This window comes from Rhinatrema bivittatum, chromosome 16 (assembly GCF_901001135.1).
Source record: "Rhinatrema bivittatum chromosome 16, aRhiBiv1.1, whole genome shotgun sequence".
Classification (NCBI taxonomy): domain Eukaryota; kingdom Metazoa; phylum Chordata; class Amphibia; order Gymnophiona; family Rhinatrematidae; genus Rhinatrema; species Rhinatrema bivittatum.
This window is the reverse complement of record NC_042630.1, coordinates 55,860,275-55,879,219: the sequence shown is the minus strand read 5'-3', so window position 1 is coordinate 55,879,219 and position 18,945 is coordinate 55,860,275. Positions and strand designations below refer to the sequence as shown.

General features: G+C 46.1%; 1 protein-coding gene across 1 annotated transcript in view; it reads right to left on the bottom strand.

The window, feature by feature from the left end:
- Nucleotides 1-373: 373 nt before the first annotated feature.
- Nucleotides 374-18,945, bottom strand: part of LOC115077701 (vomeronasal type-2 receptor 26-like) — a 134,117-nt gene continuing 115,545 nt past the window's right edge. Inside the window, exons 9-10 of the mRNA XM_029579991.1 lie at nt 2,008-2,131; nt 374-1,297 (exon numbers count right to left, since the gene is read on the bottom strand). Coding sequence (XP_029435851.1) covers nt 402-1,297; nt 2,008-2,131 — 1,020 coding nt within the window. The 3' untranslated portion in view covers nt 374-401. The remainder of the gene's footprint in view (nt 1,298-2,007; nt 2,132-18,945) is intronic.

Below are 18,945 nucleotides of genomic sequence, written 5' to 3'. Positions count from 1 at the left end.
AGGGGAATGGCATGATGACACCACGGCAGCCAAACCTCCAACAGGCAAAGAGGGAGTCACCAAAGAGGTAAACTGGAGACGTCGGGCAGTGACGGTCGCAACACACAAGAAATGTTGTCAGAGGTTTCTTATGAGATTGCAAAGGAGTGGTGAATGTGGATGGACCAAGAGGTCTCGGCTACCCATGCTATAAACATTTTCACTCAATTTTTTTGAGTTTCAAAAACAAATACAACAGAATAGTGAAATAAATTCAATATCACACAATATTATTATTATTATTTTATTTGGTGTTTACCTCTCAATGTTTTGTATGTTCATATATCCAATGCCTGAAAAGTATTATAAACAGAACTCGCATTCCTTTCTGGCAAAATACTCATTTAGAAGTTGTGTTTTTTTTAATGTTTCCCAACTAATTCTCTTGTGTTCATGTGAGGCTTTAGCAAAATAATGTAGCATTTGGGAATAAATATACAACCCAGAAGACCAGCACTGGAAGCCAGGATAGCAAATATCTCCACAGCCACCATGTATTTGCCTTTGGTGCTCAGGTATGCTGGGATGAAGGAGACCCAAACACAGCAGAACACCAGCATGCTGAAGGTGATAAACTGGGCCTCATTGAAGGTATCAGGTAACTTCCTTACTAGGAATGCAACAACAAAACTTAACAAAGCCAGAAACCCCATGTATACAATCATAATGTAGAAAGCAGTTACAGAGCCCTCATTACACTGTAATACCATTTTCCCTGTTTCAGATTTTGTGTCCAACTCTGGGAATGGAGGAGACATGAGGAGCCACACAGTGCATATCAGGGCTTCCCCCACTGAACACAGAAGAACAAGATAGAGGGATATTCTGTTATTTAACCATTTCTTAAACCTGCTGCCAGGTCTCGTAGCATTGAAGACCATAGCAACTGTGAGGGTTTTAGCTAATATAGAAGAAATAGAAACAGCAAATATAATCCCAAATGCAGGTTGTCGTAACAGACAGGTCACCTTTAGAGGTTGTCCAATGAATAACAAGGAGCAGAGGAAGGACATCATTAGGGAGATGAGCAGGATGAAGCTGAGATCACGATTATTTGCTTTCACTAGGGCTGTATCTTTATGTTTCTTAAAAATTCCCATCACTCCAGCAGTTACCATAGAAAAGAAAATAGCAACAGAAGCTAAAGACAGACCCAAAGGGTCTTCATAGGAAAGGAAGTCAATGGCTCTTGGGATGCATCGATTTCTCTCCTGATTTGACCACTGATCTTCTGGGCAGGGCTCACAGTTTTCCATATCTATCCAGAAAACAAAAGTTTAAAAAATGTCACGGATAGATTAGAATCATTAGTTCCAGTAGATAACAACAGCACCCAAAAAAGCCCATAGATGGATATCAGAACTTTTTTTGGTTTTTTTTTAATCATTGGTTTACTTAAGAAGGCATCTTGGGAGGACATTAAAGGAGAAGAAACTGGTAACAGTCTGTATGAAATATGGACCTCTTCCACTTGGAGTCTTGAAGGTCAAGATTTTATATTTTGGTAGATAGACTACTGGTAGACATGGTACTTTACATAGAGAGGGTATGATTATCTTTTTGCAATCTTCTAGCATTTGGGCTGTGAAATTCTGTATGAGCTAGAGTTGATATAAACCCTTAGATTTAAATCCATTATATAGTGTACAACAGAAATTTAAGTATGAGGTTATCATGGCATGGACCACAGAGATCAAACTTGTCCTTTCAATGAAATGACAGAATTTTCCACAATTGTTGTAGGAGAAAAAGGAGGCAGTAGAACCAGTCCCATGAAGTCTAAACTACTCTACTTTCCAACTGATTTTAAGCCATAAATTGTTGTTCCTGATATAAAATCTCCTGTCCTTCATAGGTAATGCATTAAAAGAATACCACTGACCTTGACAGCTGTCTAAGATCCTCCCCTTCATCTGTTTCATATCATTCATACGGCTTGTCTCACCTACCATTCTTCATTTTACTCACCCATCATGTTGGTGATTTCTCCTTCAGGACATGGGACACAGTCATAGCAGCAGAGGGGTTTTCCTTTCTGAGGGGATTTCCTGTATCCAGGAGGGCAGCTCTCACTGCACACAGAACGAGGAATCTGGGGTGTGATATGAGTCAAAAGATAAGTAATCTAATGGAAGCACTGAGAAGAGAGGATCACCTTGCTGGTGGCTGAAAAGAATCTGTAAGCACTGCTTGGGGAAATTTTTAAAACATAAAAGTATTGAGGAGAAGTAAATTACTGGGGTATATTATTCAGTGTGTTTGTGTGTCTGTATTGAAAAGGTAGTCAAAAAGGCAGACAAAAAAACCAGAAGTTTGTGTGTTTTGTATTACTGAACCCTCCCACCCTTCTCCCCTAGCTCATCCTTTAATTTATAGGCAGTTGACACTTTCATACAAAAAAATAAATACAAATTAATTAATCAGTCTTTTAACATAAATTCAGAAATTCCCCACACCTTATCAAGAGTGTAATCATTCTTTGGTAAGTCACTACCAGATATATAGTAAATTTATTTATTTATTTAAAATTTTTATATACCGACTAGGGATGTGCAGAGCAAAAGTTTAAGTTCATATGTCCATATGTCCAAAGGGGGTCCCATTTGCGGTCAATATGGACATATGGAGAATTCCATAAGTTGAGTCTATGTCCATATGTGCAAATAAAAATTTAAACCCCTCACCCGCCTTAATCCCCCCCCCCCCCAAGACTTACCATAACTCCCTGGTGGTCCAGCGGGGTCAGGACGCCATTTCTGAACTCCTTTGCAAGGAGCACGTGACGTCGGCGTCACGTCGGAGTGACGCAGCGTCACGTGATTCCCCTCGGGTTCGCTCCCGGACCCCTCGTTGGGCCCAAAAGGCACTTTTGGCCAGCTTGAGGGGGTCAGGAGGCCCCCTGACCCCCCAAGCTGTGCCTTTTGGGCCCAACGAGGGGTCCGGGAGCGGACCCGAGGGGAATCACGTGACGTCCGCGTCACTCTGACGTGACGCGGACGTCACGTGGTCCATTGCGGTTCCGCTCCTGGACCCCTCGTTGGGCCCAAAAGGAACATTTGGCCAGCTTGGGGGGGTCAGGAGGCCCCCCCAAGCTGGCCAAAAGTTCCTTTTGGGCCCAACGAGGGGTCCGGGAGCGATACCGCGATGGACCACGTGACGTCGGCGTCACGTGATTCCCCACGTGTCCGCTCCCGGGACCCTCACGGAACTTTTGGCCAGCTTGGGGAGTTTTGGTAAGTCTTGGGGGGGGGATTAAGGAGGGGGGGGGATTAAGGAGGGTGAGGGGTTTAAATTTTTATTTAGATCAACAATCGCGATTTCCAACGTATTCAACATAGCTATGTTGAATAAGTTGGAAATCCGATCGTTTACGCCTCATCATTTTTTTAAGTTAAAAAAAAAAAATAAGTTGCGTTTTCCATTTAAGTTCAAAACGAATGCACACCCCTAATACCGACATTCATCCAGGATATCATATCGGTTCACATTGTAACATAAACAGGCGCCAGGCATGGCGCTTTACATTGAACGATTAAAACATGTAAACAGGGTATTAACAAAGGGTGGGAGATATCATGGGAAAGTTTGCGTTAAATAATAAACAACGTTTGCAATTATATACATATGTACAATGGAAAAAAAAAACTATGATGTGAGAGTTTTAGGCAGGCTAGTAAGAGAAAAAGGGGAAGAGGAGAGAGGAGAGCGGAGAAGGAGGGAGGAGCGGGGGGAAAGAGGTAGGAGAGGGGAGAGAGGGAGAGGAGAGAGGGGCAGTGAAGGGGGAGTGGAGGGGCGGTGAAGGGGGAAAGTGGAGGGGAGAGTGGAAGGTGGAAAAAATGGATAGGAAGAGTGAAAGATTAGTTGTATGCTTTAGCAAAGAGCCATGTCTTAAGCTTCCGCTTGAAAGATTTGAGGCATTCCTCTTGCCGTAATTCAACTGGCATTGTATTCCAGAGGGTCGGCCCGGCTATCGATAGTGCGCGGGCTCTCGTGGAAGTAAGTTTGTAGAGTTTAGGAGAAGGGATAGGCATGGTTGCAAGGTGTGCATGTCTGGTAGGCTTATTAGCCTGATGTAAACGGAAGGAATCATTAAACCAGTTCATTTCAGGGTTGTATAAGGCCTTGTGGATGAGAGAGAGAGCCTTATATTGTATGCGGGAGGCTATTGGAAGCCAATGAAAATCTTTTAGAACAGGGGTAATATGGTCATGTTTACGTAAATTGGTCAATATCCGGGCTGTGGTGTTTTGCAGAATTTGAATAGGATGCATGGCATTGTTAGGTAGGCCGAGAAGTAGGGAATTGCAATAGTCAGTTTTGGCGAAGATTGTAGTTTGAAGCACTGTACGGAAATCAGGCGGATGGAGTAAGGGTTTGAGTTTTTTTTAGTGTGTGGAGTTTAAAGAAGCCGTCTTTTAGTATGTTATTGATGAATTTCTTCAGTGTGAAATGACCATCAAGGATGATACCCAGATCACGGACTTGTTGGGCAAATTGGAACTGCGAAGTAGGGGGGAGGATCGGTTGGTTTTGGGGTGAGATAAGCATGATTTCAGTTTTCGTGGTATTAAGAGCTAGGTGGATGGAAGAAAGGAGATTGTTAATGGAATGGAGGGTTTCATTCCAGAAATCCATAGTTTTCGATAGAGAGTCGGTGATGGGTATGAGCAGCTGAACATCATCAGCGTATATGTAATGAGGGAGAGTTAGACTGGAAAGGATGTAAATATTGAATAGGGTTGAGGATAGGGAAGAACCTTGAGGGACCCCTCGGTTGAGGGGGATGGCCTTGGATACGTGATTTCCTAGGTGAATTTTGTAATCTCTGTTGCTGAGGTAGGAATTGAACCAGTCGTGTGCAACACCTGTAATACCAATTTCAGTCAACCGCTGTAGGAGAATGGGATGGCTGACGGTGTCAAATGCGGATGAGATGTCAAGGAAGGCAAGAATGTATGATTGCCCTTTCTCAAATCCTTTAATAATGTGGTCTGTCAGGGAAAGTAAAAGAGTCTCAGTGCTATGAAATTTCCGAAAACCGTATTGTGCGGGGGCAAGGATATGATTATCTTCAAGGTACTCTGTAAGTTGCTTGTTGACAGTTTTTTCAAGGAGTTTAGAAATGAATGGAAGATTGGATATAGGGCGATAATTAGCTGGATCAGAGGGATCAAGTTTGGGCTTCTTTAGAATAGGTTTCACAATTGCCTGTTTCAGTGGGAGGGGTACCTGCCCGGAGTTAATGGACAGGTTAATGGTTTTTGTTAAAGGTTTGGCGATGATATTGGGTATTGTGAGAAGATGTTTAGTGGGTATAGTGTCAGATGGGTGAGTGGAAGGTTTGGCTTTCTTGATAAAGGTTTCTATTTCTAATGTTGAAGTGCAGTCTAGGGAGGAGAGAACTTTAGTGTAGTTACTTGTCTTTGTTTGGTTGATGTCCGAATCGAAGTGGTTGTTGGGATTAGGGGAGGAGGAGAACTTGGATAGCAATTTATCTACTTTGGTTTGGAAGAACGTGGCAAGTTCTTCGCATTTGGATTTGGCTACTGCATCAGGGAAGTCAGGGGTAGTTGTCTTGGTGAGGGAATTCACGTAGTCGTATAGTACTTTAGGATTGTATTGGAATTGGTATATTTTGTTGGCATAGAAGTCTCGCTTTGTCATGTTAAGTTTGTCACTATAGAGATTTAGGGAGGATTTAAATTGTGCCAGGTGAGTATGTGTGGGATTCTTACGCCAGATCTTTTCAGATTTCCGAAGTTGTTGTTTAAGGTTTTTTAGCTCTTGGGTGTACCATGGTTTCTTACTCTTGTTGTTTTGCGGACAGACACGTTTAGATTGCAGCAGACAGGTGGTGTTAGCTATGCTGTTGGTAATGTCGTGCCATGAAGCAAGTGCTGTATCTGCATTGGTGAGCTCTAGGTGGTCAAGTTTGTTGTCGAGAGCTGATATAAGGTCGTCTCTGGTACAATTTTTTCTGTAATGAATGGTTTTGTTTGTGTTGTCATGGCAGGAGGGTATCTTAATGGAGAGAGAGGTTTTAATGAGGTGATGATCTGACCAGGGGATGGGTGTGTGAGAAGGGGGGTCAGTTTGTATGAGGGCATTGGTGAAGAGTAGGTCGAGAGTATGGCCCACCTTGTGAGTAGGAAAATGGATTGATTGCTTATAGCCTAAAGCATTTAATGATTCAAGAATAGCATCACATGAAGGGGTGCGGGGGGAGCTAACAACATGCAAGTTGAAATCCCCAAGTATGATGGCTGGAGTGTCAATGGAAATGTTCATTGCAAGGTATTCTATGAGGGTCGACGGGTTGTTATGTAGGGTACCTGGGGGAGCGTAAATGAGACATAATTGTAAAGAGGGGGATTTGAAAAGGCCTATTTCAATTTTTGGAGGGGAAGGGGTAGGGTAAAGAGAGGGATTTGAAAAGGCCTATTTCAATTTTTGGAGGGGGAGGGGTAGGGTGGAGAATCATGTGAAATTTTTTCTTTATGATTAACAGTAATCCTCCACCTTTCCTTTTTGGCCTGGGGATGGAGAAAGTGTCGTATGTTTCGGACGGAAGCTGATTTAGGAGAACAGTGTCGGAATCCTTTAGCCAGGTCTCAGTTAAAGCACAGATATCTGGGTCTTGGTCGGTGAGTAGGTTGCAGAGAAGAGGTATCTTTTTGTTTAGAGACTGGACATTGAGGAGTACAAGGGATAGAGCAGTGAGACCGATAATTTGGGTAAGAGGGGGGGAAATCATGGAGGGGAGTATAGTTTTTATATGAGAGTGGTGTCGTGGGTATAGGGGGGTGTTGGGCCTGCATTTGTTATATTTGAGAATGGTGATCTGGTGTTGATGCATTTTGTAAGGTGAGGTGTTGGCATGTGGTGTGAGAAAGGAAAAAGAGAGGATAATGAGGAATTATTAGGTGGTTTTAAGCAGAAGAGTTGAGGACAGCGCCGAGGTGGCAGTGCGAATTGGAGATTGTGTAGCGAGGGGTAATGGGGTACTGGTGGTATTTGGTAAGACACGACCTGTTTTTTAAAGGGAATGAAGGGGGAAGGAGGGTACGTGTAAAATTAGTTGGCAAACGTACAATAATTAAGAGGAGCATTAATTGGCAAATGACTTGAATTGTTGAGTACAATGAGATATGCACAGTAAATGGCAAAAACTTCAATTATTGAGAACAATGAGATATGCACAGTAAATGGCAAAAACTTCAAGTATTGAGAACAATGAGATATGCACAGTAAATGGTAAAAACTTCAATTGTTGAGTACAATGAGATATGCACAGGAATGGCAAACACTTCAATTGTTGAGGGTATAAGCAACTGTGAAGGAACAGGGGGCAGGTTCACGACGTCAAGGGCTAGAGCCTAGATTTAGGGGGCTCTTACCCCAACAGGAGTGCCACTTCCTTCTTTGTCCTTTGCCTTCAGCTGGGCAGCGATTCAGAGGGGATGACCAATGGGGTGGTTCTCACAGCATTGTAGAGCAGGTAGTAGACTGCGATATGAGGAGTGGGGAAAGAAGTCAGATTTGCGGTGCCGTTCGTCAGGGCCGCTCGAAGGAGTGCTCAAAGGGGCAGGCCCCTTTGTCGCGCTCCTTCGGCGTGCGACACTCGGCGCGCGGCGCCGGGGAAGGAGAATTTAAAGGCCTCGCAGGCCTCGCCTGATTGGCAGTCCGGGAGCTGTGAGCGGCCGCGCTGATAGGTTGGTCCTTGGAGGGACTGGCTGGAGGCGGGCTTTGCCGGCGGAGGGACGGAGAAGGAAGCCTCGTGGTCGGCGGTGCGGACCCCCGAGGGTGAGTGATTAAATTTGTGGCCTTACCCCGGTGGGTCTGCGGCACCGATCGCGCAGGCCAGCCTCGGTCCGGTCGTCGGTGGACAGATCCTAGCGGTCGCCGTCAGAAGAGGGAGAAGCTCCAGCGAAGAAGAGAATTTAAAGGCCTCGCAGGCCTCGCCTGATTGGCAGTCCGGGAGCTGTGAGCGGCCGCGCTGATAGGCTGGTCCCTGGAGGGACTGGCTGGAGGCGGGCTTTGCCGGCGGAGGGACGGAGAAGGAAGCCTCGCGGTCGGCGGTGCGGACCCCCGAGGATGAGTGATTAAATTTGTGGCCTTACCCCGGAGGGTCTGCGGCGCCGATCGCGCAGGCCAGCCTCGGTCCGGTCGTCGGTGGACAGAACCTCGCGGTTGCCGTCAGTCCGCCAATGACATTTAAAGGATCCTAATTGTACACAGTCCTATTCCCATAACAACCTAAAACTTAACTAGGAACTGAACAAATTTAAGATGAAGGCAACAGTTCAGCCACAAGAGGGAGTCCTCCCATTTTTCTGCATCGAGTGTCACATGTATGTTTTTTTACCCGCTGGTGAGAAATTGTACATGTGCATCCGATGCAAAGAGCTCCTGTCTCTCAGTGAATTCGGCTGATCACTGGAGGCTAGAATGTCAGACCTGGAGGAGATGAGGCAGATGGAGAGAAATACAGATGAGAACTTCAGGGCATTGTAGCCAAGTCTCAAATGTAGTCTAGCATTCCTGGTGCTGCCTTGGAGGAGGAAGGTCTCATGAGAGCTTCAACCTGGTGCAGCAGGAAATGATGCTGTGGCAAGGACCTGCTCTCCAGGTGATGTATTGTCCTCTCATACCGATGATGTGTCTCCCAGTGCTACTGGCCAGGAGGGAATGATTAGGACAGCCATCATTGTTTGTGATTTGATTATTATGAATGTAGACAGCTGGATGGCTGGTGGGCATGAGGATCGCCTGGTAACTTGCCTACCTGGTGCAAAGATGGTGGACTTCATGTGTCACCTAGAAAGGATTTTAGACAGTGCTGGGGCGGAGCCAGCTGTCATGGTACATGTGAGCACCAATGACATAGAAAAATGTGGGAGGGAGGATCTGGAAGCCAAATGTATTTATTTTATTTTTATTGATTTTAAAGTTTTTATATACTGGCATTCATGATAGAATCACATCATGCTGGTTTACAATTAACAAGGGAAGTGGGTGAAACAAGAACATGGAATGAGTGCAAAGAAACCATGAAGTTACAATAAAACAAGGCTGTTCAACTGGGAGAAGAGGGAAAGCTAGAGAGAGTTCACAAAATGAGGCATAATTATTTACAGTATATACAATATTCTGAAGAGTCTGACTGAAGATAATGTTGATTTGAGATTTAGGCAGGGTCTGGAAAGGCTTGTTTAAATAACCAAGTCTTAAGCCTTTTTCTGAAAGTTGGGAGGAGGGCTCCTGTCGCAGATCCGGTGGAATGGAATTCCATACCTGTGGTCCTGCTGTAGAGAATGCCCGGTCTCTGAATGTTAGGTATTGTGTGGTTTTGGTATGTGGTACATGAAGTGATCCTCTGTATGCTTCTCTGATGGGTCTGGAGGAGGAATGTCGTCTGAGCGGGATTTGTACGTTAAGAGGAGTGTGATGATGGATGGCTTTGTAGATCATGGTGATGGACTTATGAATAATTCTGAAGTGAATTGGCAGCCAATGTAAGTTTTTGAGGGTGGGAGTGATGTGGTCTCTTCTCGTGTTTGTCAGTATTCTGGTGGCAGCGTTCTGGATCATCTGAAGCGGTTTGGTGGAGGATGAAGGGAGACCTAGTAAAATGGAGTTGCAATAATCTATCTTGGAGAAGATTATTGCTTGAAGAACCGTTTGGAAGTCTTGAAAGTGAAGGAGAGGTTTTACTCTTTTCAGAACCTGTAGTTTATGAAAGCAGTCTTTAGTTGTGCGGTTGATGAAAGATTTTAAATTTAGACGATTGTCGATTATTACTCCTAAGTCTCTTGCTTGGATGATGAGTAGGTTGGATGGTGGACTCGACGTGATGTTGATATTTTCCAGAGATATAAGAAGGAGTTCACTCTTAGATGCGTTTAGTATCAGGTTAAGGCTAGCGAGGAGGCAGTTGATTTCTTGCAGGAAATTTTTCCAATGATTCAAGTGTTTTATTGATGGTTTCTTTAAGTGGGATCAGGATCTGGACATCGGCGGCGTATATGAAGTGTTTTAGATTCAGTTTGGTTAACAGCTGGCACAGTGGAAGAAGGTAAATGTTAAAGAGCGTGGGGGATAGGGAAGAACCCTGGGGAACTCCTAGGGCGGAATTGTAACAGGGGGATTCTTTATTGTGAATTCTAACCTTGTAGCCTCTATTACACAGGAAAGTTTTGAACCATGCAAGTGCCGTTCCTGTTATTCCGATGTCCGCCAGCTAGGCTGTTAGGTAGAAAAGTGAAATCCAGAACCTCCAGGGTAGCGTTCTCTGAAATGTTCCCTGTTCTATGCGCAAGTCCCCAGAGGCAGACAGAGCTCCGGACTCTCAATGTGTGGATGAGACAATGATGCAAGGAAGAGGGATTCAGTTTTGTATGGAACTGGGGAATGTTTTGGGGAAGGGAGTGTATTTTCCTAAGGGATGGACTCCACCTTAATCAAGGTGGAACCAGGCTGCTGGCACTAAACCTTAAAAAAGAGAGAGAGCAGATTTTAAACTAAATCAAAGGGGAAAGCTGATAGTCACTCAGCAACGCATTGTTTGGAAGGAGATATCTTTGCAGGATACTAATGAAGCATTAGAGTTAGTCATCTCAGCAGAGAGGTTCCAATAATAAGAAACATAGTCCAAGTTCCTATAATTAAAACTCACCTGAGCTAAAAGATTCCAATTTATCCCTGTCAACAGAAAAGCAGAATGTTAATACAATAAAAAAAAACTCACTTTGAAATGTTTGTATGCTAATGCCAGAAGTCTAAGAAGTAAGATAGGAGAATTAGAGTGTATAGCACTCAAACACGAGAAGGGTTGTAGCCCTGTAAGGGCAAGAGCCCATGAGACTGTAAGCACCTTACAATCTGATACCATTTCTAGTAAGTTCTTGTTGAATAACAATAATAACACAGATGTCTGTTGTTTAGCAGTAATCCTCAAGAAAAACTTTTTTGTTTAGCATGTAATAATGACATAGACTTCATTGGGATCTCAGAGACATGGTAGAAAGAGGATAACTAATGGGATAGTGCTAAGGCAGGGTACAAATTATATCACAATGACAGAGAGGAACATCCGGGTGGTGAGATGGTGCTTTATGTCTGGGATGGTATACAGTTCAACAGAAGAAAGCTCCTGCATGACACTAAATGCACAATCAAATTTTATAGGTAGAAATCCCTTTCATGTTGGGAAAGAGTATAGTGATAGGAGTAACCTACTGTCCACCTGGCCAAGATGATGATATGGTCAGTGAAATGATAAGAGAAATTAAGAAAGCAAACCATTTTGGTAGTACAGTAATAATGAGACATTTCAATTACCCCAATATTGCCTGAGTAAGTGAAACATTAAGACATGCTAGAGAGATAAAGTTCCTAGACAGAATACATGACAGTTTTATCGAACAGATGTTCAGGAACTGATGAGAGAGAATGCCAGTATCTTAAATTTGTGATTTTGTTGAGATGAACATTTTAAATATTTTAATTTTTTTTTTGCTTTAGTATTTGTCTCTACCCACTTTGCTAAATTTTATTTTCCAGAAGAGGGATGCTTAAAATTCAGTAATTTCATCTTTCATCCATCTTTTCAAAAGTTGCGCTACCAGCACAAAAGTTGAGGTATATGTATTATCACATTTCATTTTTTTTAAACTGGCAGATTCCTTTCTCATATACATAACACACACACACACACACACACACACACACAGAAGCATCATTCCTTTCTCACACATCACATACACACACACAGAGAAGCACCATTCCTTTCTCACATTCACACATACACACACACAAGCACGGTTCCTTTCTCACATACATACAGAAGCACCCTTCCAATCTAAGGCCCCCACTGAACAGCTGGTCTCCGGCGGTGGTTAGCAGCACCGGTGTTCACTTCTTCAGCCCCTGCTGGCCTCGATTTTAATTTCTTTGGCCCCCCAGCTTGGACTCCGGCGGGGGCCAAAGAAATTAAAATTGAGGCTGGCGGGGGCCGAAGAAATAAAAATCGAGGCTGGCGGAGGCCAAAGAAAAGAAGATGGGCTCCGCCCAGCCAGCCCCTGCTTGAGGCTGGCTGGGAGGCACCCAACTTCTTTTCTTCAGCCTCTGCCGCCACCGGCGGCCTCAATTTTAATTTATTCGGCCCCCGCCAGCTTGGTATCCCATGGGGGCTGGCTGATCTTCTTTTCTTCGGCCGCCGCTGGCCTCGATTTTTAATTCTTCGGCCTGGGCTGGCTGATCTTCTTTTCTTCGGCTTCCGCCGGCCTCGATTTTTATTTCTTCGGCCCCCGCTGGCTTGGTCTAAGGCGGGGGCTGGCTGGTAGAGATGTGAATCATGTGATCGATCGTCTTAACGATCAATTTTGGCTGGGGGGGCGGGAATCTGATCGTCACGGTTTTGTTTTGTTTTTTTTTCAATCGTTTAAATCGTAAATCGGGGGAGGGCGGGAAAACCGGCACACTAAAACAACCCTAAAACCCACCCCGACCCTTTAAAATAAATCCCCCACCCTCCCGAACCCCCCCAAAATGTTTTAAATTACCTGGAGTGGGGAGGTCCCGGTGTGATCTTCCACTCTTGGGCCACGGCTGCGTTAATAGAAATGGCGCCGGTGCTACCTTTGCCCTGACAGGGCAAAGGTAGCACCGGCGCCATTTTGGTTCCTGTCCCTTGACGTCACGAGCGCAGGAGATCGCTCCCGGACCCCCGCTGGACCCCCAGGGAATTTTGGCCAGCTTGGGGGGGCCTCCTGACCCCCACAAGACTTGCCAAAAGTCCAGCGGGGGTCCGGGAGCGACCTCTTGCACTCGAGCCATATTGCAAAATGGTTCAAGCCATACGGCCATATGGCCGGCGCCATTTAAAAATACGGCTCGAGTGCAAGAGGTCGCTCCCGGACCCCCGCTGGACTTTTGGCAAGTCTTGTGGGGGTCAGGAGGCCCCCCCAAGCTGGCCAAAAGTCCCTGGGGGTCCAGCAGGGGTCCGGGAGTGATCTCCTGCTCTCGTGATGTCGGGGGAAAGGAACCAAAATGGCGCCGGTGCTACCTTTGCCCTGTCAGGGCAAAGGTAGCACCGGCGCCATTTCTATTAACGCAGCCGTGGCTCGAGAGTGGAAGATCACACCGGGACCTCCCCACTCCAGGTAATTTAAAACATTTTGGGGGGGTTCGGGAGGGTGGGGGATTTATTTTAAAGGGTCGGGGTGGGTTTTAGGGTTGTTTTAGTGTGCTAGTTTTCCCGCCCTCCCCCATCCCCTCCCCCTCCCCCGATTTACAATTGTTGACGATAAATCGTGGGAATTCCTATTGTATCGCGCCTCTAACGATTTTTGACGATTTAAAATATATCGGACGATATTTTAAATCGTCAAAAAACGATTCACATCCCTACGCTGGGAGGAACTGAGGCTGGGCTGAGGAAGAGCCACAGGGTCGAGACCACGTGACCAGCTAGACCAGCCCACCGGGGGAAGCCCGATCCCCCGATAGGCCAATGGGTGGAAGGAAGTTTAAACAATTTCCTGCATAGTTAAAAAGTGAGGTGAAAGAGGCTATTTTAGCCAAAAGATCTTCATTCAAAATAGGATTAAGCCTAAACACTTGCAAGTTAAATGTAAGACATTGATAAGACAGGCTAAGAGAGAATTTCAAAAGAAGTTGGCTGTAGAAGCAAACATTCACAATAAAACCTTTTTAAAATATATCCAAATCAGAAAGCCTGCGAGGGAGTCATTTGGACCATTAGATGATCAAGGGGTTAAAGGGGCACTTAGGGAAGATAAGGCCATCATGGAAAGATTAAACAATTTCATTGCTTTGGTGTTTACTGAAGAGAATGTTGGGGAGATACCCATTCAAGAGACAGTTTTCGAGGGTGATGACTCAGATGAACTAAACCAGATCATGGTGAATCTGGATGATGGTAGGCCAGATTGACAAACTGAAGAGTATTAAATCACCTAGACTGGATGGCAAACACCCCAGGGTTCTGAAAGAAACAAAAAAATAAAATTTCAGACCTATTTCAATACAATTATAATCTATCTTTAAAATCATAGAAACATACATAGTAACATAGTAATGATGGCAGAAAAAGACCAAAATGGTCCATCTAGTCTGCCCAGCAAGCTTCCCAAGATAGTAACAGCCGCTCCGTGCAGGTTTCCCCCATGTTTTTCTTAAGGGTAGTAGCTGCCGCTCCGTGCCGGTTACCCCCATGTTTCTCTTAAGGGTAGTAACTGCCGCCCTGTGCTGGTTTAGCTTTTTTATTTATTCCCATCCTCTAGCCTTTTAGAGATCCACAGTGTTTATCCCATACCCCTTTAAATTCCTTCACAGTTTTAGTCTTCACCACTTCCTCTGGAAGGGCATTCCAGGCACCCACCACCCTCTCATCATCCATTGTACCTGAAGATTGGAAGATGGCAAATATAATCCTGATATTTAAAAAGGGCTCCAGGGGTGATCCGGGAAACTATAGGCCAGTGAGTCTTACTTCAGTACCTGGAAATATCATGGAAATTGTTTTAAAGAATAAAATCACAAAACATTTAGGTAGACATGGTTTAATGGTACACAGCCAGCATGGATTTACCCAAGGGAAGTCATGCCTCACAAATCTTGTTACACTCCGCGGTCTCAGGTGGCTGCGACTGCTATTGCTCACCTCTTTCTTTGCTGCATTGGCTCCACTGGGGGAACTCGTGGCCTCTGCCAGCTGCAGCTGGCCTACCAGCCTTCATTCCGGACCTCCCTGGGCAGCACAGATGCCGCTGATGGCCATCTTTCCCTCAGGGCCACCTAGGCACGCACACGCACTCCTCAGCCAACTTTAATGACATCATGGCGGGAACCTTGGAGACGTCCCCCCTGGATGACATCATGCACCATGAATACTTATGCCAACTGGCCCAATCAGCCTATGACTTGCCAACGAGTTCCGTCTTGCTGAATCCATTTACCTTCGCATCTTAGCTTTGTTCCGGTTCTGGCTTCCCTGGCGTGAGACTATCGGGTACCCGCTCCTCGGGGGCCCTATCCTGTCTCTGGGCTATCCACTCCTTGTAGGGCCGTCACCTCTGACTCTACTTGCCATGTTCCCGGAGACTTCACCCGGAACCTCTACTCTGCTACAGCTCCTGTGAGTACCCTCACTCCATGGGCCTTCTCTGTGACATCTTCTACAGACCACTGCCATGCTCTTGCAGTAGAACCTTCACCGGTTTACCCCGCGCTGCAGGCCACTACCATGCTACCACTTGAAGGACCCTCGCCGGTGTACCCCGCTTCATGGACCACTGCCGTGCCATCTTAAGAGGAATCCTCGCCGATGTACCCGCTTCGTGGACCACTGCTGTGCCATCACTTGAGGAACCCTCTCTGGTGTACCCTGCTTCTCGGACCTGCTTAACATCGCTAGAGTACCTTGTTGGCGTACCCCGCACCGCGGACCACAACCTGTGAGGCACCCCAGCAGGCTCCCTTGCTCTATGGACTTGTGGCACCCCCGCAGGCTCCCTTGCTCTATGGACTTGTGGCATTACAGGGACTGTTTTACTCTGCGGCCATCCGCTCCTCAGGTAGTACCGCTTCTCACCACTGGGAAGAAGTTGAGGAATCCCCTCGTTGAGTCTGATGTCAGCCCCTTGGCTGATGTCACGTGGCTTCATCTCACGGGGTCACTTTCACTCCTCTCTTCTGTACCTGCTGGATTCCAACCTACAGCTGAGACCTTGCCTCCAGACGGTGAGGCTCAGTGGGGACTCCTCCATGTGGGCGGTTCAATTTCTCACCTCGGCCATAGAGCCCACACACTAACAGATCCTAACAGATTGCCAAGTCCATGGACCCAACACAGATCTTGGCCCACCAGGCCATCCCTGGCCTAGGCCAACGTATTTCAGAACAACAGAAGATTCTGGAGAATTTGGCTAATGCCATTACTTAAATACACGGCTGGACACTGCCGCTGCAGCTACCAAGTTGAGTTCCACACCACAGGCACCACCGTTCCGGCCAATAGTGCCCCTGCCGTCAACACCTCTTCAGGTGACCCCTTGTCCTGTAGATGCTTCCTGAACCAGTGCAATATGCACTTTTCTCTACAACCTGCATACTTCCCTGACATAGTGTCTAAGACGACATACATTCTATCACTTCTGGATGGACAGGCATTGGCCTGGGCATCTCCCCTTTGGGAGCAAGCGGACCCGATCCTTCATGATCTGCCAGGCTTCCTTGCCCTGTTTCGCTCCATCTTCGATGACCCAGCTCGCAAGTCCATCACCGGTTCCGCACTACTGCACCTGCAAAAAGGTTCTAGAACCCTGATCAACTATGCCATTGAGTTTAGCACTCTTGCAGCTGAGCTGCGCTGGGACCTGGTCTTCCTGCGTGCCATCTTTCTCGAGGGTCTACTCCACATATCAAGAATGAGGTAGTGGCATGAGAGCTCCCGGACACCTTGGACTCTCTCATGGACCTCGCCGGCCATATTGACCGCCGGCTTCATGAATGCTCACACGAGACCTGAGGACCCAAGAGGACGACTTCAGGTAATCCCCGCAATCACTCAGCACAGTCTACAGAGACCACTGCTCCACAAGTTACCGAACAAGAGGAGCTCATGCAAATGGGTCGCAGTCACCTGTCCTCAAAAGAGAAGCATTGTCATCTACATTCAGGCCTGTGTATGTATTGTGGCCAACCTGGACATGCGGTATCCTCCTGTCCACTCTGTCTGGAAAACATTCAGGCCTAGGCTCTGCCGGAGGACTTCTCCAAGGCCTAACATCACCCTCTCCTCTACTAACGCTATCTGTATCGCTCAACTCAGACACTTTAGAATTTCACACCATAGACTTGGTGGATTCTGGAGCTGGTGGAAATTTCATCCTCTGATAGCTGGTGGAGCATCTCCGAATTCCTACTGTCCACACTCCAATGCCACTACTGCTCTCCTCCATCCATGGAGAACCACTACCTGGTGAAGTTACCTGCTCCACCATCCCTATTCAGCTTCGCACCGGATCCTTGCATATGGAAACCATCTCCTTTCTGGTATTGGACAAGGTGATCCACCCTGTGGATCTTGGGCTGCCATGGTAAAACAGCATACTCCCCAATTCAATTTGAACACCTTACAACTATCCAAATGGGGCAGCTCCTATCATGCAAAATGCTTGTAGGTAGTGACACCCTTGCCCTGTTTTGTTACCACAACTTCTCTTCCAGGTCTCCCATCACAATACTCCACTTACATCGATGTGTTTTCGAAGAAGGCTGCGGACACCTTACCTCCCCACCGTTCTTTTGATTGTGCGATAAATTTGCTACCCAAATGAGCCTCCTCGTGGAAGAGTGTACCCAATTTTACTTGTGAAACTAATGCCACGTCGGCCTATATACAAGAAAATTTGGCAGAAGGCTTTATCTGGCCTTCCAAATCTCCTGCTGGAATGGGGTTCTTTTTTTTTTTTTTGTAATACAATTTTTATTGAGTGATCCTCAGACACAATATGAAACTTTGCCGATAACAGACAAGCAAACATAATACAGCAAACGATATTGATGACACAAATCACAGAACCATGAGGAAACACTCCTCAATTTTCCCCCTTCCAGATATCTATAACTGTGTCTAAGACATCTCTAGAGCCACCCTAGAGAATACTCATGTCGCCAACAAACTAGGAGAGGCTGCACTCTGATACCTCCCCCAGTCTGACATATTGAACAACTATAGCGGGCTAGCTCTGCTTAAACAAGAAGGATGGCTCCCTCCGGCCGTGCATAGATTACTGTGGCCTAAATGAGATTACCCAAAAGGACTGGTACCCCTTGCCACTAATCTCTGAACTGTTTGACAGGCTCCAGGGGGCCAATATTTTCTCCAAATTTGACCTGAGGGAAGCTTACAACTTGGTCCGGATCCGCAAGGGAGACGAATGGAAAACCACTTTTAATTCATGAGATGACCATTTCAAATACCTGGTAATGTCTTTCGGCCTGCGTAACACCCCAGCGGTGTTTCAGAATATGATGAATGAAGTATTTAGAGACATGCTCTACTGTTGTGTCGTAGTCTACTTGGATGACATCCTGGAATTCTCGCAGGACCTCCAGAGCCATCGCCAAAATGTCTGCAATGTTCTTCAGTGTCTCAGGGACAACCATTTATATGCCAAGCTGGAGAAGTGATCCTTTGAACAGGAGATTTTCCCTTTTCTAGGCTATGTCATCTGAAGCCAGGGCTTCCAAATGGACCCACAGAAAACCAAGAGCATCAAGGATTGGCCTCAGCCCACGGGCCTCAAGGCGCTTCGTAGATTCCTGGGATTCACTAACTACTACTGGTCATTCATCCCACACTATTCTACGCTGACTGCTCCACTTACAGCTGTGACTCATAAGAGAGCCAACCCCTCTCACTTGTCCTCTGAGGCCATGTTGGCCTTTCAAAACTTAAAAGATTCCTTTCTATGTGAACCATGCCTATGTTACCCGGATCCCCGGAGACCTTTCATCATCGAAGTCGACACATCGGATGTTGGAGTAGGTGCGGTACTCAGCCACCTCTCAGCCAATCAAACCTTGCACCCCTGCTCATTCTTTTCTCGATGCATCTTGCCCACAGAGCGTAATTATGGAATCAGGGACAAGGAATTACTGGCAATAAAACTGGCTTTTGAAGAATGGCGTCCCTGGCTTGAGGAGCCCAACACCAGATCACAGTATATATGGACCACAAGAACCTCAAGTACTTGCATCATGCACAGTGCCTCAACCACAGACAGGCTCGCTGGTCACTCTTCTTTACTCAGTTCAATTTCCTGCTATGATATCAGCCGACTGACAAGAACACTCAAGCCGATGCCCTGTCTCAGT